The sequence below is a fragment of the Gallinula chloropus genome (assembly GCF_964237585.1).
Source record: "Gallinula chloropus genome assembly, chromosome: 5".
NCBI classification, from domain to species: domain Eukaryota; kingdom Metazoa; phylum Chordata; class Aves; order Gruiformes; family Rallidae; genus Gallinula; species Gallinula chloropus.
In genome coordinates, this window is record NC_140090.1 from 34,171,107 (window position 1) to 34,194,537 (window position 23,431).

Sequence of the window (23,431 nt, forward strand, 5' to 3'; positions counted from 1 at the left end):
CCAACTGTTAAACACACCCATGGGCAGGGACTCAACTCCCTCCCTGGGCAGTCTGTGCCAGGCCCTGACAACTCTTTCAGTAAAGAACTTTTTCCTGACATCTAATCTGACCCTGCCGTGGTGCAGCTTGAGGCCATTTCCCCTTGTCCTATCTCCTGTCACCTGGCTGAAGAGACCATCGCCCACCCCTCTGCACCCTCCTGTCAGGTCATTGTATGTGTCTGCCTGCACCATGAAATGTTTATTCTCTGTGGCATGCCTGATTGTTTTCCCCAGGTTGTTCTTTTTTCCACCTCTTCCTTTCTATCCATCCCTCTTCCTTTCCACACCTACCTTATTCCAGTATTTATGGGAAGCCTGTGGCAAAAGACCAGAAAGTGGGTTTGTTTTTCCCCTCCCTTGTCCTTCTTTTCAGGGCAACTTCCCCTCACCATCCCACTGACAAAGACCCATGGAAATCAGGGATGGAAAGGACCTGCGAGCTTGGCTTTCACGCTCCTGCCAAGGTGAAACTTTCCAGTGCTAAATTCTGCCTTACTAATGCTGGTGTAATTCTCTTTGGACAAAAACTCTTGTCCCACCATGCCCCTCTCCGGCTCTCAACTCGCAGAAAAGAAGCTGGGCCACCAGCACCCCAGTTCTGCTGCTAAATACGGCTTTAATTTTAGCTCTGCTTGCTCTCCGCAGGATTTGAAAGAGCTACTGCTCGCGGTCCAGGACAGTGTTCTTGGATGTGGAGATGGTATAGTAAACAGGGAATAAGTCTTTGGTGCAATGCATGGGTGCTATGGTGGCTCAGGTAGAAGGTAGGGCTGGCCTCAGGACCCTGCAATGACATGATGACAGCCTGGGGAGAGGGCTGAGAGCCCCAGGGGCTGCATTATAACTGTACGGCCTTGGACAGGCTTAGAGGGCAAAGTTCCCATTGAAAACAGGCAGAGAACTGCCGGGTGCAGTGAGATGTCAGCATCTCACTCTCACTTCCTCCTTCCCCAGGGGCTGTTCTAATGATGTCTGCAGCCCCTGGGCACCATGGGACCATTCCCTGGCTTTTTGATCCTGCTAATAGGATGCAGATTTGATCTGATCCTCGGAAATCGAAGAGCAAACAAGCAACACGTTTCCTCTTCCGAAACAGCTTTAACTCTCAATCTCTTTAGCCAACAGCATCCTTGCATGGGATACGGGTCAGGTGGAGCTGGGGGGCTCTTCTGCCTTTGCATCCCTCAGGGTCCCCAGGGTTGTTCACAGGGGGTCCCACATCCCGGCTGCCTCCCCGCTCCCTTGCCCGCATCCCGGCACAGCTGGATGGAGAATCCAGCTGTTGGCAGCCAGGGCTGCGGGAACAAAGAGCCCATTGCAGCGGGGACTTTGAGTAATTGAGAGCAAAGCCCGGCAGCGCTCGGCAAGCGTCGGGGCCGTGAAATCCGATTCGTGCCCCTCCGCCAGTGGCGATGGGGAAGGGGACCCCCAAAGGCAGCGCGCTTTGGCGGCGGGGAAGGACAGGTGGCCGTGGGCTGGGAAGAAGGGCCGTAACAAGGCGTCACGGACACAAGATCTCCTTTGTTAGGATGTTACCGAAGTAGGAGAGCGACTGCGGGAGAGGTTTCGGCACAGCTGCCTGAACTCCTTACCTCCTGGAGATCAAAGCCTGCCTTTCTAATTGCATCTTTTATTACACTCACCCCAACCCTTGCGCCGTATCCTGGTGGCTTTGCGGGGGGGAACAGGTGTTTTTTAACATGCGTGCGATTACAGGAGATTAACGGATTTAGAAGCGCGCCCCAGGAGACATGGCAATGCATCACACTCCTGTTAAGATGGGAGATGCTGAAGCTGGGTGGGGGGGGTGGTTCTGCAGGAGCATCTCTCTGTGGGTCCCCCCACCTCGCAGGTAGATGATGCTGTAGGGCAGCTTGGGACAGAGGTGTGTTCCTGGCCAGCCCCAGAATGAGCTGGGAGGCTGAGGGAGGTGTTGAGGAAGCCCCCGGGCTCCCAATGTGAGCGGCAGCCCTGGGATGCCTTGAGCATCCCATCCTGTTGCTGGGCATCAGCTGGAGAAGGATCCTCAGCCTGCTCAGGACCAGGAACCCTTCAGTCCATCCCCTCAGACACCCTGGACTTGACCCAAGATTGTTTCCACTCCATGTGGTGTGCTGGATAGTTGATGCTGGGTAGTGATGTGCTGGACCAGGAATTCCCCTTTTCTCCCCCATCCTTCACCTCTCCAAATCTGGGGGATTTCAGGGAGTTCCAACTGAAGCATCAGCAAGATGGGAGAGGCCACCTGAAGAAGAGTTGTTGCATCGCTCCAATATACCAAAGGTCCTCACCATAGAGGATTAAAGTATGTGGAGACCAAGAACTCCTGGCCCAGGAGCCAGGGAGGAGACAGAAACTTGGCTGAGGATTCCATAGAACAAAGGCAAAACAGGAAAATGCACAGACATGCCTAGAAAGTCATAAAAACAACGTTTAGGTTAAATACACACAGGGTCTCTTTTCCCCTTGGCAGGATAAGAAAGGGCAATCTTTGCCTCCAGAACTGCTGGCAGAAGCCATCACTCTTGCTCCTTCTTGGGGAAAACAGGAGGAGGAGGGAGGAGGTGTTCAGGATGCCTGGATTTTCCTTTGATGATGTCACCGTGCTGGAGGAAACCCCCATCTAACCGAGACCTCAGGTTGGAGTTGATAAAACAAGTGAGGAGAGAGGCCAAAAACCCCAAAGTATTTTCCCCCAAGAGCTTCTTGTTGGTCAGAGTTGAAACCAACGCCCCAGTCTAAATGCTGGAATAAAAACTTTGTTTGGGAGAGAGAAAGGATAATTTCCCACCCACCCATCACCGTTTCCTTTCCGCTGGGTGCCCCTCCTAAAAAAAACTGAGGTGTTTGTCCCCTTTGCTGGCTGGGCATAAAGGGATCTTTGATGTCATGGAAGGAAATCATGTATTTAGATCCCGCCTCTGCTCCGGTCAGGCAGCGCTAATATAAATCAGGGTATCAAGGGGATGGGGAAGGGTGTGGAGATGTTTGGCTTGACCCTTTACTGCTGCTTTCTTTAACTTCCACATTAAATTAACTTTCCTGTTGTTCCATATCACCATGTCACATCTTAGTTTTCCCCCCATCATGATTCTATTGTTCCCCTCCTGTGAAGCTTTTGAAGCAGGAGAGAAAGGGAAAGCTCTCGTAAGCATCTTTCCAGAGGGTACCTGGGGATCACAGGCAGCACATGGAAACAATGGGGAAAAATAAATCCCCCTTGCAACAGTTACGCTAATATTTTTTGGTAACGCCTCAGTATTGAACCACAGAATCACCAGGTTGGAAAAGACCTTTAAGATCATCAAGTCCAACCATTCACGTCCCATTGCCCAGAGAGGTGGTGGATGCCCCATCCCTGGAGGTATTCAAGGCCAGATTGGATGGGGCCCTTGTGTAGCTCCAGGCCTGGAGGTTGGTGGCCCTGCCTGTGGCAGGGGGGTTGGAACTCTGTGAGCCTTGGGGTCCCTTCCAACTAATTCCATTCTATGATTCTATGCTAAACCATATCCCTGAGCACCTCATCTACCCTTTTTTAAAACACATTGCTCTAAAAATTACTTTGAAAACAACTGATGGTTGGTTGGGACTGTCCAGGATGGCACAACCAGAATCCATCTCCGTTGCTCCATGAAAATTCACACAAGGTACAACCTAATTGATGAGATTTTCATGCCGTTGTCACCAGGAGCTGAATAAAAACCAAAAAATCACATTAAACTTTATTTTACCCTCCTTCAAGAGCCAGCAGCCATGTCTTAAAGTGCTTTTCAAGCCTGTGAGCCAAAGAAAAATCAGAATCCTTTCAAGTCAAGTTTTCCGTTAATTTAATGGGGTTGGCTTTGCCAATGGGACAGATTTTCCAACTTAGACAGCTGTTTTCCAGGTATGGCCTCTTCCTTTCAGTGCCTGAATTGAAGGGGAGGCCCTGAATATAATAAATGACACTGTGATTTCCTGGGATGGTTTTGGGTCAGCAGCTGGAAGTGCTGGATGATGCCTCGGTACAGGGGCCAAGGTCATCCTGCACCATCCCTGGACAATCCCAAGAGCATCAGCCAAAGCTCCCAGACTTATAATAATCCTGGAAAACCAATAGATCTGCTGTATTTTATTTTGGCAATGCCAAAAGCATAAAGTGCACACACACACAAAAACCCAAATCAGGCAGCGTGTTCCCTTTTAGCATGATTCCTCCCCCAAAAATGTTACCACAGCCTTAAGCAGCTTTGGAGAAGGAGAAAAAGGAGGAGGGAGGATGCAGCACACTCATCCAAAAAGGGCAGGTTTGGGCTGAATTCATCAATTTTCAAGAAACTCAAGGATGTTGGGGTGCTGGTGTAGTGTTTTTACATCCACTGCCTGGCCCTGGAGCCTGCCAGGCCTTACAAATCCAGGCACACGGGTCTACAGGCGGGACGGATGGAGCAGGAGCTGGTGACACCCCTCCAGGTACGGCTCTCACACCTTGCCCTGCTCTGGTTGTGGACCCCAGGGCCGCGCCCTACTATTAGCTGCCTCCAGGTCCCCCTAAAGCAAGCATTTGGATGTTCCCCAGCAGAGACACCAGTAAAATTCCTCTGCAACCAGCCTCTGCCCTGGAGCTGAACAAAACTGTGTTGGCAATACTGTGGAAAGGGCTCTCTGCTCAGGACAGGCAGGCAGGAGCATCTGGCTCAATGGGCTGGCCTCCCGGCCGTGACATTTGACTTCCTCTTTGCTTGCAGGGCAAGGAAGGGGTGTGATCACCCCTCACACCCCCAAAGCTGCTCTGAGAGCATCCCCAGCTTGTGCAACCATGGGCCGTGGTAATTCAAGGTGGGACATTAAAATTGGTGGCACAGAGTAAGTGCCCCTGTACTCAGCATTGGTGAGGCTGCACCTTGAGTCTTGGGTTCAGCTCTGGGTCCCTCACCATAAGAAGGACATGGAGGTCCTGGAGCATGTCCAGAGAAGGGCAACCAGGCTGGGGAAGGGGCTGGAGGGCAAATCATATGAGGAGCGGCTGAGGGAGCTGGGGGTGTTCAGCCTGGAGAAGAGGAGGCTGAGGGGAGACCTTATCACCATCTACGCTGACCTGACAGGAGGGTGCAGAGAAGTGGGTGATGGTCTCTTCACCAAAACCACAGGGGAAATAGCACAAAGCTGTGCCAGGGCAGGGTCAGATTAGATGTCAGGAAAAAGTTCTTCCCTGAAAGAGTTGTCAGGGTCTGGACCAGGCTGCCCAGGGAGGGGGTTGAGTCACCGACCCTGGATGTGTTTAACAGACGGGTAGCTGAGGTGCTCAGGGATATGGTTTAGCATAGGACAGGAACGGTTGGACTTGATGATCTCAAAGGTCTTTTCCAACTTTTTGCTTCTGTGAAGTTTCCATCAGCAGAGGGATCATCAGCTTGGTAGGAGCACCCACAGTAAGTGTAATCCCCCTCGCTGATGGAAGTGTACAGCCAAGCCTTCGCATGCGCAGCGAGCTCAGCTCTTGGGGCTCACAGGGATACATCCCCAGGGAGGTTAAGGAAAGGTGAGCAAAGAGGGATGGAGGTAAGAATATGTAAATAGAGAACAAACAGCTTTCCCGGCTGCCCCTGTGCAGTGGCGTTGATTCACAAGAGGTGCCGGTGGCTCTGAGAGGACCAGCTGACCCAACTGGAAAGCTTCGTTATCCTAACAGTGTAAGAAATCCCGGTAATAAAAATATATATTAAAAAAGCCTTACTGTCCCGAAGTGGAAAGTTTCTCCCGTGAAAGGGACAGTGAGATGTTTGGGGACGGCCACGGCCGGGGCTCTGATAACCTTGGAGTTTTTTAGGCAGTTTCCCTTGCAGCTAGTGCCCTCTCGCGGAAACCTCTCGTCTGTTTCATTTTCACTAGGTTTTCCACCCAAAAATGAAATCATTGCCTCACAGAGGAGTGCGCGGAGGCTGCGGTTCTGCTCAAGCCAAGTGGGGCTGGGGACCGGTTCCTGCCTTCCCACATCGGGATGGAGGATCACATCAGGATGGAGGATTGCAACGCCGCGATGCCCCACCACAAGATGAAGCCTTCCCAAGCCAACCCGCCCCACGGTGCCAATCTGGCTGCAGGCTGGGAAGGATGCTCTGACCCTGACCCTGCCAGTACTAAGGGAAGATCTCGCCCCAGCAGCATCACAGGCTGCCACCCACTCAGCTCCCCTCCCTGCCTCCCAAAAAACACGAGATGTTTGGGAATGGGAGCCAAAGGTGAGGGCAACATTCCTCTCAGATGTCTGAATGTCAAAGCGACACCAGCATGGAGCTGAAGGGCAACAAAGAGCTGTCAGGATCGATGCTGATGGTGAGGATGGGAGCGGGATATGATGTGGGTTGCTGAGAAAAGCAGTTCCTGAGCTGGCAGAGCAGCAGTGCCATCGCCTGGAGCCCTCCGCCAAGATGCTCTCCTCCAGGCAAATCCCAAAGCCAGCACAAGTGCATGTTAGTTTTGTTTTTCCATAGCCAAGACCTCTCCCTGAGCACAGAGCCTCCCTGGCACAGGGGTCAGCCTTCCTTTACGCTGAAGCATTGAGAGGCCAAGCATCCCTCTTCCCTTTTCTCAAGCCAAAAGCATAGGGAACACCCTTGACTACCCTTGGGACAGGCTTGGACCTAGGGCACCTTCATTTTGGATTGAGGTGCTGCAGCGCTTGAGTGCGACTGGGACGGATAGAAACTCTCTTGTAAAGGGTGGGGTGGGGGCGGCGCATGTTCCCCAGCCAAACACAAAGAACAAATGGGTTTGGAGGTGGCGTTTTGGGCCATGCTGAGGGTGGAAAGCAGCAGGGGAGAACTTCCCTTTGCTCAAGGGCTGTGGAGCTGAGGATGAAGGCAGAAGGCAGAAGTTTGCAGGAAATGAGACCTCCGGGTTAACTGTCCCCTAAAAACTGAATGGTTTCTGCCCATGGCCATGGTCATAGCAAAGGTCTGGTGCCAATCCTGCCCTTTCCTACCCATCCTTGTGCTTCAGGCGTGTCACAGAATCACAGAATCATAGGGGTTGTAAGGGACCTCCAGAGATCACAGAATCACAGAACTGTAGGGGTTGGGATGGACCTCCAGAGATCATCAGGTCCAACCCCCCTGCCAAAGCAGCTCCCTAGGACAGGTCATACAGGTCGGTGTCCAGATGGGTCTTGAATATATCCGGAGAAGGAGACTCCACACCCCCCTGGGCAGCCTGTCCCAGGGCTCTGTCACCCTCACTGAGAGGAAGTTCTTCTACACATTGGTGTGGAACTCTCTGTGCTCCAACTTGAGGCCATTGCCCCTTGTCCTGTCCCCACAGACCACTGAGAAGAGGCTGTGTGTCCCACACTTGAGATATTGACAAACATTGATTAGATCTCCTCTCAGTCTCTTTTCTTAAGGCTGAAGAGCCCCGGTTCATTCAGTCTTTCCTTGTAGGGGAGATGCTCCATGCTGTGCCCAGAGCCCATCCTTCAGGCATCAGCAAGTAAACAACGACAAAACCCAACGTATGAAGTCATCAGCGGGGGCTCAGGAGCCCGATGCTGGGTAAAGGCAGGCAGGGCCGGAGTGTGGGGTATGGGGAGGGTATGTTTATGGGGGGGCGTTCCCCATGGCTTGTACCTCTCTGGGACGGGACCCGCACAACCGCGGCCACGGATAGGCCACGGCGGATGGGTGGTCCCGCCAGTGACGGAGCAACACGCTGTCTGGCGGGCTTGTGGTGTGCCACCGGCTGTGGGGGATGGGTGCCACACCCAGCCGGGCCATAACTCAGGGGTTACACACAGGTAATGGGGGGTGTGTGGGTGGGGGGGGGGGGGGGGGGGGCGGAGGGGTGAGTGGGATGGGAGGGGAGTGGGGTTGGGGTGTAGGTGTGTGTGGGAAGGTGTGTGGGGAGGTGTGTGGGGGTGTGTGTGGAGGGGTGGGGGGGAGGATGTGAGTGTCAGTGTCAGGTACTGTCTCTTTAAAAAGACGCCCCGCTGCTCCCGCCCCTTCATTGGGTCATCCAGAGCATACAAGCGGCAGGCTAGAGCGGCGCGGAGAGGGTGTTTATAGGCCGGAAGCGCGCGCCTCTCGGGACGGAAGTAGCGTCAGAGCGCGGCTGCTTACGGAGGGGAGGTGGGTCTGGGCGGCGGCGGCGGGGAGCCGTGGGGGGAGGATGCCCGTGGCGGTGATGGCAGAGAACTCCTTCAGCTTCAAGAAGCTCCTGGAGCAGTGCGAGACCCAGGAGCTGGAGGTACCGCGGGGCGGGGTGGGGGGTGCGCTTGCTGCGGGGGGGGTAGCGATAGAGAGGCCCTGCCTGAGGGCCCTCGAGGCGCCCCTCTCGCCCCGAGGCCCCGTGTGCTCCGGGGCCGCTCCGTGGCTGGGGGCCGCTCCGCACGCTCTGTCGCCGTGCGGGGGTGGGTGCGTGGGTTGGGGGAGCGGGTGTCTGACCGGGGACCGCGAGAGAGGGTGGCCGTGGCTCTCGCCTCCCCCCCCCCCCCGTACGTTGTTGGGGGGTCGGTGGGGGTTCGGGCGTCTTGATTTGCTGCTGAAGGGCTCTTTCGGAGCTTGTCGGGCTGCAGCCAGCGAACGAGTGTGTTTTAGTGTCGGGATCTCTCTGGAAGGGGGTTGCGTGAGGGGGAAGCTCCCGTAGCACCGCGTCCTGTGCGGCAGGGAAGTAGAAGGTGTTGAGAGGGGGAGCGGGGCACCAGGCTGCTCTGAGGCCAGTGGTGTCCTTGTGACGGGAGCTCACCCTGGAAGCTTCCTTTGTCCTGTCTGAAACTCAGTTGCATGATGAGTTTTCTGGTTTGACTGTGCTGCTAGTGCTGGTAAAGTGGCACCATATTAATGCTCAAGCCTCTTCCTGTGTGACAGCTGCAAACCCTCTCAGTGTGCAGTTTCTAGTGCTTTTTTAAATGTGAAGCTCGCATGTTTCTTCGAAGCCCTCTGAAAGAAGGGGAAACTTTGAATTTTCCTCATTCATGCACTCTCTGCTGGTTCTGACTTTTAGATCTTGCTATCCTAGCAATTGAAGAGAGAGCTGTTGCAGTGTGTGATGGCCAGTGGTATCCTGGGCGCCATCAGAAGAGGGGTGGCCAGCAGGGACAGGGAGGGGATTGTCCCTCTCTGCTTTACTCTTGAGGGGCCCCAGATGGAGTCCTGTGTCCAGAGCTGGGGCCCCAATACAAGGAAGATGTGGGACTGTTGGAGAGGGTTCAGAGGAGTCCGTGGAGATGATCAGAGGGCTGGAGCACCTCCCGTATGAAGAGAGGCTGAGGGAGCTGGGCTTGTTCAGCCTGGAGAAGAGAAGGCTGTGGGGGGACCTCATTGCAGCCTTCCAGTCCCTGAAGGGAGCAGAGAAACGGGAGAGGAATCAAGTTGGTAAGAGGGCAGACGCTGTCAGGACAAGGGGGATGGAGTGGAGCTGAAGGAGGGAAGGGTTAGATGAGATATTGGGGGTAAGCTCTTTACAGAGAGAGTGGTGAGGGGCTGGAACAGGCTGCCTAGAGAGAGGGTGGGTGCCCTGTTCAAGGCCAGGTTGGATGGAGCCCTGGGCAGCCTTGTGTAGCTCCAGGCCTGGAGGTTAGTGTCCCTGCCTGTCGCAGGGAGTTGGAGCTCTGGTGATCCCTGGGGTCCCTTCCAACCCAGACCAGTCTATGATTTTGTGATCACTGGCTGCAGCAGAACTGTGGTTTTGGGAGTTTTACAGTGGAAATCATAATCCTTCAATGGAAGGGGGCTCTACATATGGCTGTACATCTTCAGGGTTCACTTGATTCTTCTGTGCACTCTCATATTCCCTGCATGGTGCTGCAGCCTCTTGGTATGCCCTGAAGGCTGTAGAAGAGGGGTTTGGGCTTGGAAGGAGGTTGCTATGCTGAAAATACAAGCTCCTTGCTGCCTCAGGTGATGGGCATGTGAGCACAGGGAAGCAGAAGGGTACCATGTGGGAGAGCTGTGCCTGGCTAGCCCTTCCAGCTTTAGGACTTGCTTTGCAGGTGTGTTCCTGTACTTTAGAGGAGCATGGGCCTACAGCACCTTTTTATTCCCCCTCAGGCTTAGTAAGCTCCAGAGTGATGGTTGATACTTGGTTTGAGCGTTCTGTCAGAACCCGACTTGTGATGGCTCTGGCTGCCTTTTTGACCTTTGCAGAGTGGTGGGAGAGCTGTGGCAGGGCTGGAGCCCAGCAGGCTTTGGGCTTTGCTTCTGCAGCCACTCCAGGGAGTTTATCGTGTCCTGCTGTGTGTGGTGTTGGACTGTGCTGGGTCCCTAGGCTGCTCAAGGTTTCTGCTGTCTGTTGTCAGTCTCAAAATGCTGTTCCCAAATGTTTTGCCATATTTGCAAAGGTCTTTGCCCTGTGTGTCTCCCCATACAGATTCTTCTGGGTGCTCTAACACCTGCTGACAGCATTTGTATTTCAGGTTAGGAACTGATAGGTAGGCTGGCTTGGGTTTTTTTGTAAACTAGATGCAGCCACAGGTCTTCCTTCAGTAGATTGTGAATCTCGTGAGTTTGGTGGTAGTTAGCTTTCCTGTTCCATGAGCATGCCAGCAGAGAAACTCATTCGTTTTCTTCCTAGTCTCCACCTGGAGTACTGCGTTCAGCTCTGGCGTCCCCAGGCCAGAAAGGATATGGAGCTGTTGGAGCAGGTCCAGAGGAGGCCATGAAGATGGTCGGGGGCTGGAGCACCTCTCCCACAAAGACAGGCTCAGAGTGTTGGGCTTCTTCAGCCTGGAGGAGAGAAGGCTCTGGGGTGACCTAATTACAGCCTGCCAGTACTTAAATGGTCCTTCAGGAGGGTGGGAGAGGGGCTGTTCACCAGGGAGTGCAGGGATGGGACAAGGGGCAATGGCTTCAAGCTGGAAGAGAGCAGGGTTAGGTAAATGTTAAGAAGAAATTCTTTACTCTGAGGGTGGTGAGGCCCTGGCACAAGGTTCACAGAGGGTGTGGAAGCCCCTGCATCCTTGACAGGGTTCAAGGTTGGGTTGGATGGGGCTTTGAGCAACCTGGGCTAGTGAGGGTGTCCCTGCCCAAGGCAGGGGGTGCAATTAGATGATCTTTGAGGTCCCTTCCAACCCAAAGTGTTCTGTGAGTCTCTGATTCTATACAAAGAAACACCAAAGGTGAATTTAGGCAGCTCAGAGAAGTGGTGTGAATTGACCTGTCTTTGTTTTACTGGGCACAGTCCAAGGGACAGTTGGAGAAACTGTTGTGTGTGCACGTGGGTGATGAGCCCTTGAAACAGGGTAAGAATGGCTGGGGATAATAATCACCTGTGTTTGGTTTAGATGAGCCTATAAATCACACATGTAATTAAATCAAATTGTTGCCTAATTGGCTTCCTGTGAGAGCTTGCTGCACTACCCTTTGATAAATTGCTCAAAGCTTATTGGAAATCATTTTCAGCTTTTAAATTATTATAGACTTTCAAAAATTTATGACTTCATTATAATAGGGTTTTTTTCCTACTTGTATGATGCATGAGGTCTGAGGAAGTGTGGCACGAGTCAAAGCTTAGTTTGGATTTTTAGGAAGGGCAGCTCATGTGAGTAGAAGACTTGCCTGTGGTGGAGTGCTCTGAACTGACCTCCAGTTCAGCTCAGGAGAGATGAAATCGTGAATGCCTAAATTCAGCTGTGAGTAACTGTAGAGTGAGGTGGTTGCCACTTCCACGAGCAGTAGCTGGGGCATTAGAAGGATGTGTCCTTCCTTGATTCATGCAGCAAAACAAAGTTTTCGATGTGAAATGACTGGTGTGTGCAAGTCAACTCTTCACTGTAAGGTACAACTGTATTACTACAACTTTGCAAGTCTGACAGTTTGTCCTGACTTCTTATGTGGTGTGAAAAACAAACTGTCTTGGAATGTTCAGATTTCCTTAAACTTGGCTACCTGGCATATTTTGTAAGATACCTCATTCCTAAAATATGTCACCAAATTATTTTTACTTGTTTTTTAGGCTCCTGGAGGAATTGCAACACCCCTTGTTTATGGCCAGCTTCTAGCTTTGTACCTGTTGCATAATGACATGTAAGTGGCTTGTGTTAATCTTTAACTTCAGGTACTGAATCTGTCACTATCCACTCAAGCTGTGGTGTTACCAGAATAGTAGCAATTGGTTGTGCGAGTAACTAAATCCATGTGGGCAGTTCTGTGGTGTGTTTTTGCTTGGTCTACTCTGCTCTCTTGAGACCCCACCTGCAGTGCTGTGTCCAGCCTTGGGGTTCTCAGTACAGGAAAGATGTGGAGCTGTTGGAGTAAGTCCAGAGGAGGCCACAAAGATGATCGGGGGGCTGGAGCACCCCTCCCACAAAGACAGGCTGTGAGAGTTGGGCTTGTTCAGCCTGGACAAGAGAAGGCTCTGAGGGGAGACCTAATTGCAGCCTACTGATGCTTAAAGGGGTCCTACAGAAAAGTGGGAGAGGGGCTGTTCACCAAAGAGTGCAGGGATGGGACAAGGGGCAATGGCTTCAGGCTGGAAGAGAGCAGGGTTAGGTTAGATGTTAGGAAGAAATTCTTTACTCTGAGGGTGGTGAGGCCCTGGCACAAGGTGCCCAAAGAGGGTGTGGAAGCCCCTGGATCCCTGGAGGTGTTCAAGGCCGGGTTGGATGAGGCTTTGGGCAATCTGGGCTAGTGAGGGTGTCCCTGCCCAAGGCAGGGAGGGTGGAACTAGGTGATCTTTGAGGTCCCTTTCAACCCAAAGCATTCTATGATTCTTTAAAATTAATGGAATTAAGTCTCACCCCTCGCTCTGCCAGGGGAATTTTTCTCCTGTGCTCTTGCCCACCCTTTTGAACTGTAGGAAACACTTTGCTTTTAGGGAGAAAGTGCCTTAAATAGTGAAACCTTCTCCTTTGGAAAGTGTTGGACAATTCAGTGGTTTGATTTGTAGCTTTTGAAGGCTGTGTTTGTTTTGAGTATGACTGCATGCTCCTTGTGTCTAATGACATCAGGACAAATCCAAACTTCATGGAAAGATGAGGGATACTGTTGGCTTGAATGAGCTAAATTTGTGTGAAGCAAAGTAAGCCTTTGAGCTTGGTCTGGTAGATTATTATGATGTCCTTGTGCAAACTCAATTCATTGTGTTCAGGGGTTTATTCAGTAAGTGCTGAATTCAGACAGAATAAATGAGACTGCCATGTTCAAGTATCAAGCCAAAGTCAGCATTCCTGCAGGGATTTGAAGATTTGGGTGGGTTTTTGCCTTATAGACACACATTCTTTCAGAGCAAAATCCCTGAATGCTGATACAGAGTATAAGTTTTGATGCAGAAAACATTGGTTCAAAAGACTTTGGAGTTTTAGAATTGGGCTTGAATGAAAAGCAGTGAGTCTTTTCTCTCTCTTGCATTTTAAAACTTCCTGAGAGCTTTTAACCATTTCAGTTTGACTTCTGTGCTCTAAAGATCAGTGACTAAATACTTCAGTACTGAAATTTCCAGGCTGTACGTGGCAAAGCTGGTTTGGGAAGAACACAAACCAACCAGTCTACATCTTTGGTGTGCAAACTGAGGTGGTGGGCACATGGACAAAGTAATTTTGTACTGTTAAGCACCATTTAAAGCTATTTAACTTGTTTCATCCTTTTAAATCTTTATAGTGTACATAATATATTAATGCAGCGGTGCCTGTGTATAGCTTATACAGACACACATACTGGGGCTGTATGCTCAGAAATGCTTTTTTTGGCTAGAAGCACATGAGCAAAGTTTGGAGACCCTCAATGTAAACAACTGCTGATGCTATGAAAAGCAAACTGCGTGTACGTGTGCTCATCAGAGACACAGCTATTCCAGAAATAAAGCTGCAAACCTAACCTCTGTGAAGTGCTTCCTTGAGTAGATAAATGAAAAAGCGCCTCTAAACTGGTGTTAAATGAGGCAGTTAATGAACTGTTTGTTGTCTATTTGAGAGTGACTTTGTTTTTCTACTTCAGTACATACAGAAGGAATGTTTTAAAGCACCAAGACTGTTAATTATAGCATCTGGACAAATGCAAGTAGCAAACATTTGGTTACTGAGAAATATTTTCAACAATTTCTTTTTAAGGAATAATGCACGATATCTCTGGAAAAGAATCCCTTCTGCTATCAAATCTGTAAGTACTTCATAAAATGCCATTTGATGCTAAACTAATTTTGACTCAGTTTTGTAAATGATGACTTCCCCCCTCCAAGGATTCTGTCTGGGCTCAGTTCTGTGCTATGAACTGCCTGCCCAGCAGATGGCATGTTGGTCTGTAAGATCTCCTAGTTGCTCATTTATTACCTCTTTCCTTCCCAAATAATCTGGTGCAATAAAATTCAGTAAATCTTTTGGCTTTTTAGTAGAAAGCCTCATGATAAAGGGCAGTCAGCTGGAGGAAAGTGATCTGACTGTGGGATGGGGCTGTGTTCTGTGTGAGGGTGCAAAATATCTTGTCCAGTGAAACCTGACTTCAGCTAAATTGTGTCTTCAAATTGTTTAGCTTTTGTGCTGCATTGGGGTCAAAGATGTGTTTTGAGGATTTAGCCACACTTAATGCCAGAAACGCTTCCAGACTCTTAGATTTGTAGTTTGAGATCACATCAGATGCCCTGTTGTCTTGTATTAAGAAACCTCACGGTCAAGGGGGGACCTGTTAAATGATTCTGAAATAATTCTCTTTCACGAAAAAAGCAGATACATCAGTTAAATCAGTCATCTGGATGAAACTTCCTGAATCCTGCTCTATTTGTTGCTCAACAATATTCTGTGAATGTCTTCCATTTCATGTGAAGCCTCAGTCTTGGTGGGGGAAACTCATTGCATGAATTATTTTGAGAAGGTTACACCTCAAAGCATAGTATTTTCTTGTGTGTTTGTTGATGAATCTTCTAATTGAATCAAGTAATAACCCATTTGGGTCAGAAACAAGTTGGTTCTCCTTACAATTGGAAATACTACTGTATTACCCTGTTTGGTTGCTGCTCTGGAGTCTGGTTGACCAAATGACAGTGTGTAACATAGTAGAAATAGCCCTTAAAACCAGTAATAGGAGAGCAGTTGTAGTGAGTGAGGTACCACGTTAATTATGATGTATTGTCAAGATTGCAAGATGAGATTTCATATTGAAAATTGCCTTCACAGTGCTCAGAGCCTCTGTGCTTTATAAAGCCTCTCCTGAAGAGGCAAGTGTGTCTCTAAGCAGAAAATAAGCTGTGCCTGTAGCTCCATGACTCTGGTGAGTAGCCAGAGTGCAGCCTGTCCTCTGTGATTGCTGTAGCTGGGTTGGTATAACCAGCATGGGAGCAGGCTTTGCTTGCTTGGGTTATAAATACAAGGTTTTGGCAGAGAATGGATTGGGGGGCTTGGAGCAGTGGTAGCTGCTGAAACAAGAGTTCCTGCTGCTTGTCTGTTTGTCTTACAGGTATGGTGATATCCTCTGGCAGTGGGAGGAGGAGGAGGGAAGGGGAAATGGGTTTGGTTTCAGTCACCGGTGAGAATAATACACCATTCTGGATTAACTCTGGGGGTTTTGTCCCAACAGGCCAATGCTGAGCTTGGTGCAGTTTGGTCAGTAGGACAGAGAATCTGGCAGAGAGACTTTCCAGGCATCTATACAACAATCAGTGCCCATCAGTGGTCTGAGACTGTTCAGCCGATCATGGAAGCGCTCAGAGGTACAGATTGAACTGCTGTAGGTAGTGTGGAGTTACACACTGTCTTAAGTTATTTCTGTGTGCTCAAAAAAGGCTGCTTATTACTTAGAAAAATTGGGAGTGACCGGGAAGATTCCTGGGCTTTTGAGGGGTTTACTTAAAGGAATTTTAGTTACCAGGTATACATTTGTCTCAGCAAACTGAAATGTCTTTGTTAGTTTGGATTGTGGGTGCAGTTGAAATTCCAATGTGACAGAATACTCAATACACCACGTGTTTTGTTCTGTGATAGCAAAGCAGACCGTTAGTTACCCAGTTTTGTCAGCCCTTTAACCGTTAACCTGGGGACCCTGGCTTGGCATTGCAGCAACTTGTGATGCTTAAGAAAAAGCTTCTTTTAAATGGGGCTTTAGACCGCTGTTGTGTTACAGACTGTGGGAGGGGAATGTGCGGAGTCTTGTTCCTAGAGGGCAGTACAGACTGCTAAAAAGCCTTCCCAGGTATATTCCAATGACCAATTCTCTGCAGCTTTAGAAACGACCGATCTGCAGATGCCTTGGGATCAAAGCAGACATGGTGGAAAAAGTCATGAATAGTTGAATACTTGCTTTTTGCCTTGTTTTTCCCCCCCGATTCTGAACTATTTGACACACAAGCTTATTGCAAACGGAGAGCATGATAGGAAGCAGAGTTTCCTAAACTGGTTTACATACTGGTTGTTATACAGAGATGCCATGTACTGTATTTAGAAGCTAAAACCCCCTCAGAGACCACGTTTGTCCTGACACAGAGCAAGCTGTTGCCTGTGGCTGCTGACTGTGGTACTTCAGTGAATTGTGAGAAGGGAGGGAGAACTTCTTCAGGGCTGTTTAAGGATGGTAGTGATCTTCCAAATGTTGTGAAGCTTAGAAACATTTCCTTGTATTTTCTATTTGTGGAGCTCAGTCTGCTGTCTGCTTAGTGTTTTATTTATCTCTTCTTAGATGCAACCAGGAGACGAGCCTTTGGACTGGTTTCTCAGGCATATACCTCAATAGTTGCAGATGACTTTGCAGCCTTTGTTGGGCTTCCAGTAGAAGAAGCTGTGAAAGGTACTTTGCATTTATTTACTGAGCAGTATTTCTGCAGATGATTGAGTTGAGAGCTGCAAGAGATGGTAAATAGAAACCTGCTTACAAATTCTGAGATAAGAAGTGATGTGGGTAGAGGGGGAAAAAAATCTCTGTTCTGGATAAGTTTAAATTATTTTTAACCAATGGCATCTAGTGGCAAATAGTTATCCTGCCCTTTTATACGTGGAGGTGTTAGAGCAATTCCACAATGAGGGAAGACTTAAAGGTAGTGGGTTAGCCTAGCTTTTTGTGTGCTTTTGCTACTTTCATGAGCTTTTGTTGAACTAAATGTCCAAGTGCTTACAAGAAATATATCTTAGAGTTGTGGCATGTGGGCAGAGATTTTTTTTTTACTTAACATGCATCATTATTTTGTGTTTCTAGCAATTCTGTAAGAGACATTTGTTCTGATGAGTGTAAAAATGCCTTTCCAGGTGTATTAGAACAGGGCTGGCAAGCGGACTTTTCAACTCGTATGGTAATGCCTAAAAAGCCAGGTAGGTGGAGCTGTTACTTGATTAGACAATAAGTTTAGCAGGGTCTAGTAATGAGGTGCTAGTTTTCAATTAACAATTTGCACAATATTATTTTAGATATTTTTTATGGGAGCTTATGCTGCTGTAAAACATGGAATGTTTATAGTATGTAGGAATTGCAAAGTAATAGGTTTGAGTAAAGGCTACAAGTAGTTTGGATTAAACTACATCCTCAAATTAACTTGTTTAAACAAAAGCAGACAGGATATGCTATGATTTCTCCTGCTCCTCCTCTGCTGCTGGCTCTGACTCAGTGGAACATAAGTTGGATGACCTGAAATGACATGTCTTAATCTAATAAAGACGAGTAAAAAATATACCATTTTGAACCTGAGAATTTTTTTTACTAAGAGAAGTAGAGCTTCTTGGGGCACAGATCTCATGGATCTTTGTTCTTAGGAGCTCAAGTTGTTGATATAATTTGCTTTTTAAAAATTACTCTACTGGATTATTTTTTTTTGCTGTCGTGATGATAACAGAATATCTGTTTCCTGCAAAGCTCAGCCTGCAAAATTACTTGGGTTTTGGGTTTGTTTTTTTTTTTTTTTTGCTAAAGCAGTATCTGTGGCTGGCTGAGGTGAAAATAAATGTTAAGATTTGAAGGCAGAGATGAAATGAGTGTTAAACTGCATGATGCGGGCCTGAAAGAAGGAGCCAAATTGCAGCGTATGTAAAAGGGCAACATCTATTACGCTAAAAAAATACACTGTTTGTATGGGCACAGTTTTTAGGTGTTGGGAGCCCAGAACATTATAATAACCATGTGCCAGGCAAGGTGTTGAAATTTCTCTCTTGGGGCACATAACCAATGGGAGTCCTGAGCTTTTGCATGTGATTTAGTTGGGTTTTGGGGTTTTTTTCATAAACTGGTTGCAAAATATGTGGTGCTTTAAAGCACAGAGTTAGTTACATGTGGTTCTTTTCCAAAAGCAAGCACAAGAACTATTTTAGAAGCAAAAGAAAGAGGCTGGAGGTTGTTGTTAGTGGGATGAGGTTCAACAAGGCCAAGTGTAGAGTCCTGCTCTTGAGATGTAAGAACCCTGTGCAGCTCTATAGGCTTGGGGGAGGGTGGCTAGACAGCTGCCTGGCTGAGAAGGGCCTGGGGGTGTTGGGTGACTGCAGGCTGAACATGAGCCAGCAGTGTGCCCAGGAAGGCCAACGGCATCCTGGCTTCTATCAGAGATAGTGTGGCCAGTAGGTCTGGGGAGGTGATTGTGTGCCTGTACTCAGCATTGGTGAGGCTGCACCTCGAGTGCTGGGTCCAGTTCTGGGCCCCTCATCATAAGAAGGACATTGGGGTCCTGGAGTGTACCCAGAGAAGGGCAACCAGGCTGGGGAAAAGGCTGGAGGGCAAGTCATATGGAGAGTGTCTGAGGGAGCTGGGGGTGTTCAGCCTGGAGAAGAAGAGGCTGAGGGGAGACCTTATCACCACCTACGCTGACCTGACAGGAGTGCAGAGAGGTGGGTGATGGTCTCTTCAGCCAGGGGACAGGAGATGGGACAAGGGGAAATGGCATGAAGCTGCACTAGGGCAGGGTCAGATCAGATGTTAGGAAAATTCTTCACTGAAAGAGCTGTCAGGGCCTGGAACAGGCTTCCCAGGGAGGGGGTTGAGTCACTGACCCTGGATGTGTTTAACAGATGGGTAGATGAGGTCCTCAGGGATATGGTTTAGTAGACGACAGGAACGGTTGGACTTGATGATCTCAAAGGTCTTTTCCAACCTTGTGGTTCTGTGGTTGTCATCTATTTTGAAGCTGCATGTCTAGCCTTTGTTATTTTGCTTTTTAGCTGAGGAGTAAAACAAATGAATAGGCTTAATCTTAATTACCTTTTTATCCAGCTTTGGCTTGATGTATAGATGTGTTTCAAATTGGTCTGCTGGGGTAACTTCTGTTGTGTTTTTCTTTAGGTATGCTGGAAGCTTCCTTTAACAGATTTATTCCTTCATCAGGTACTTTCTGGTTTTATATATATCTGACCTTGTGTGATTAATATAAACAGAATTTCACCAGTACCACAAAATGAGAATTGGATCCTAGAGAGTGAATGTTGCCATTCCCTGTCCTCTCACCCTTCAAAAAACCCACCCCAATCAGCTGCTGTGTAAATGTTTGTCCCTCTTCTGTCTTTCACTCACACTTTAAGGAAAGTGAGGAAGGAACGGATTCCAAAGCAGGGGTAGACAGCCCCTGTAAACCAATGGATTTTGGTGGAAACTTCTGCCTTAGGGGAAGCTTCTTCACCAAGCAGCTGTCAGTTGTGTTGCTTTTTTGTAGTGTGGGCTTTCTGAAGCCTTCCCCAGAGAAGAAAACAATCTTCTGGTTTTCCACAGAGCTCAGCTCTAGATTGAGGTGTAAGATGTTGTCATGCTGGTTGTTGAGACACTGTTTTTATTGATCTCAAGATAGTGACAGCAGATCTGAAGTGGTGGCTTGCTGTGTCAAACAGTTGCCAAAAGTGTCTTAAATTTACGGGTTTAATTCCAAGCCAATTTCAAGAGCTGGGGGCCTTGTTTTTTGAGAACCTCTTTTTGACTGTCAGCCTCCCCTGTTTTGTACTGGCAGTTTAACTGTAGCCGAAATGCTAGTCTGTTAACTCCTCAGGGAGAGTAAATGCAACACTTTCTCTGATTTTTAATTCTTATCTCCCCCCTTTAGTCACTTGTACTCCAACCTCTTGCTGAACTGGAATCTCAGGTTAGCTGGCAGACATCCATGCAGTACTTGGCTGGGTTTCATTAGTCAGATAACCCAGTAGATTTATGGCAACTTGTAAGGAAAGGAGCAACTGTAGAGCTCTAGGTGTTTTTCAGTAGTCAAATGGAAGAAGTAGTGTCAGTCTTGATTAGTCAGTTGGAAGCTACTGACAACTGGAACTTGTTACAGCTCTTTGCTGTTAGAAACTCTTCAACTACTTAATGTTGCAGATAACAGAAAAGTAATGCCAGCTGAAGCTGTATAGGTAGGAGAGACTGTTAAAATATGGCCCCATAAGACTGATTATTTATATATTATAAATGCCTGGTGCATTTAATTTTTTTATTACTGTTACAATGGTTGGTATTGCAGATGGATTTGTTTCCTTTATTTCATTAATGATGCATTTGTTTTATCTTTGTAGAACCTGCTCCAGTTCCACCAATTCCAAATGAACAGCAGTTGGCCAGACTGACTGACTATGTGGCTTTCCTTGAAAACTGATTAACCTGCTCCTGTATTTGGAACAACTTGGGAATCCCCATGTACTGACAGTTTTAGAAATCTGAGGAATTTTCTTTTATTTCATCTCTCTTAAATGGTGCAGCATCCTCTACTCAAATGTGTAAAATAGACAATGTATGTTAGCCCAAGTCCCTGTTTTGCCAAAGCCAAGGTAGCAATTGATGCAATCCCTTAACACCTATAACATTTATTCAGTAGGTACACAGCAGTATTACATTATAAGGTTTTTAATTGACACATAGCAGAGAGAGGCTGAACTTTTTTTCAGGTATGTTAGAAATTGGGAAGAAAAACTAAATACTGAAGGTTGAGGAATTTGTGCTGGTAGGTAACGTGTTTTTGTGGTGAGTACTGCAGTGGCTTTCACAGCTCAACTGCATGTTGTATGAAGAGTGGAAGACTGCCTTACCTGTATCTGCAGAGAGAAAATGTTTTGAAAAGGCAACTTAAGAAAACTATTTGCAAGTACTCTTTTGCAAGTCTATTTGTGGAGTATTTTTAATTCATCTTTTTCTTGTTTTTTCTGCATTGTTAAATCTTCTTGTTTTGATGGGGAAGCTTCACATCTGGCATGTTTTTACAGCAGAGTAATTGGAGTTGTTTAAAAAAGGCAAACTTTCACTTCTGAGGAAGAATTTCTACTTCTGGAAAGTTTTGATGATTTTGTTAGGCAGCCATACCCCCTCTCGAGGCCTGCCATGTCTTGGTTCTTTTCAGTGTGCTGGACCAGGATGAACAGGAAACAACATTACAGGAAGCAAACTCTTATCTGTTTGGATTGCCTCTGCAGTTACTGGAGAGAGATATCAAAATTAGAGCAGGCATCCCTGAGCAGAGGGCAATTTGGATGGGGATGGCACATCATGCTGCAGTGTCAGTTTGAGGAACACATTCTCTAGATCAGAGCACTGCTGCGTTAATCTTTGAATTGAGAGAGGATTTTAGACTTGTGCTCCCAGGCTTCTCGTTTGTGTTATGCTGGTAAAAAGGCTGTGGGCAAACAGTGGTGCTTTAAAGGGCAGTGTGTGCCTCCGTTTGCTTCTCCCCCAGGTTCAGTGGTTTCATGGAATATGGCATGTGTGCCATATGTTGGGATTGTTTTTTTCCAGTGTGCACTACCTACTGTACAATCTCTTCTTGGGGATGTGTAAGCAGGGAGGAATTGTAAACTGTGCACTGCTGCTTGGAGAGCTCCCTTTCTATGTAAACAGTTACTCAAAATGATTATTTATTTGAAACCCACCTAAGGCTTGGATTTCTAAATTTATCTTCAGTGATATTAAAGAACATGTTTACACTGACCTTGTGTACTTGGGTTTTTTTTTCATTTTCTTTAGAGTACAGTTCTGGTTTGACTAGTTCTTTTAATGAATTCTCTCATTAGGGTATGGGTAGTTAAAGATTAGTATGATACATTATGCCTCGACAGGTGTTTTGAACAGCTTTGTAGTGATTGTATGGCTTTATATTAAAAACCACCAGTACCCTTCAAATGCCTTTTAAAATATTCAAAGGCATAAAGTGCTTGGAAAGCTGAATGCAGATTTCCCTTTCTGTGTATGTGCTGCGTGACTCTGCAGTTGTTTGTAGCGCACAAGGACAGCCCTGCAATGAAAAGCAGATGTGATTAAAGGATTACTAACCCTTGTGCTTAACAAATGGTAATAGGAGAGGAGCAATGTGGACACTGGTAATCTGTGTGTATCAAATCTAATATCAAATCTGTCAGATGTAGTGATTTTGACTCTTCTGTCCAGTAGCAAGATTATAATGTTGACATCTCTGACCTGCTTTAAAATTTAAGATGGTTTTTAGCTTTGGGTATGGCATTAAATCATAACTTACCTTGAGCACTGTGCTCCTAGCCATGCTTCTTTTGTCTGTACTTTGGAATCTTCATTGTTTCAGATTGTCTTGGCCCTTTATGATGGTTCACAGGTTTCCTTTTTCAGATGGGCTGCTTGTTCCCACACTCACTAGCTGTGTAGCCAACATAACATGGTTTGTATCAGCTGAATATTTTCCATTTCTTCCTGATCCTTTTTGATATTGGCTCTGTTCTAACATCTCTTGACCGCTATCCAGTTCTCAGTGTAGTAAAGGACTATAATATGAGTGTCTTTCAGCAGTGATAATTAGGTCAGTGTGCATCATTGCACACCCTTATTTAGGGTTTTCCCCTCTAAATAGTGCTGTGCACATGTGGATAACAAGCAGGTGACATGTCAGGGTTGTTAGACACCTCTGGTCTTAGCAGGCTTGCTGTTAACTTCTTCGGAAGCTTTCTAATCTTTGCCAACCTTTAAAAACTTTGTCAATACTGAACATAACAGGTACTACAGTAATTTATGGTTGGCTTCCTCTACTATGGAAATGGACTATTTTCTTCTTGCCAGTCATTTACCCTCTACTAGTTTGTGTAGCTTTGCAAAAATCAGTTGTGTGTAAAGTAGATCCCTTCATGTGGTTTTGTTGATTCTTTGTAGAAAAAGAAGCTGCCTACAAAGCCAAACCTGCTTTCTCAAATACTCTGTTGTACTTCGTTTCTCTATTTTTGCTCGTGAAAATGCTGCCAGATTCCTCTGTCTTGGTTCTCTAGGTTTTAAATGGGCAGGTGAGGAGCAGGCTGGGTTTAAAGACTTGGTAAAAGAACTAGAGGTCTTAATTATGAGATGTAGGGGTATTAAAGCCAAATGGAGTGCTGTGCTTCATGCCTGGGAAAGGCAAATGGGACAAGTTGAAGTAACACTGGAGTAGGTCTTAATGTACTGCTGTTGGTACAGCTTACATGAATGGCTTTGTGGGATGTTGTTGATGACTGTCATGAGACCTTTAATGGGTAAGTATAGAGCTATTAAAGCAAGCTTTTTTTACTTTTCCAGCATGCTATTAAAATTAGCAAATGATTTTATCCTGCAGCAGGCTATCA

General features: G+C 47.4%; 1 protein-coding gene across 1 annotated transcript; it reads left to right on the plus strand.

Moving 5' to 3' along the window:
• The first annotated feature begins 8,119 nt into the window (after positions 1–8,119).
• Positions 8,120–21,803, plus strand: COPS8 (COP9 signalosome subunit 8). Its single transcript, XM_084264874.1, has 8 exons — positions 8,120–8,262; positions 11,968–12,038; positions 14,060–14,108; positions 15,519–15,651; positions 16,614–16,721; positions 17,177–17,239; positions 19,191–19,232; positions 20,402–21,803. The coding sequence occupies exons 1-8, from the start codon at positions 8,185–8,187 to the stop codon at positions 20,479–20,481; spliced, it is 624 nt and encodes a 207-aa protein (XP_084121000.1). The 5' UTR covers positions 8,120–8,184; the 3' UTR covers positions 20,482–21,803.
• Positions 21,804–23,431: the final 1,628 nt, after the last annotated feature.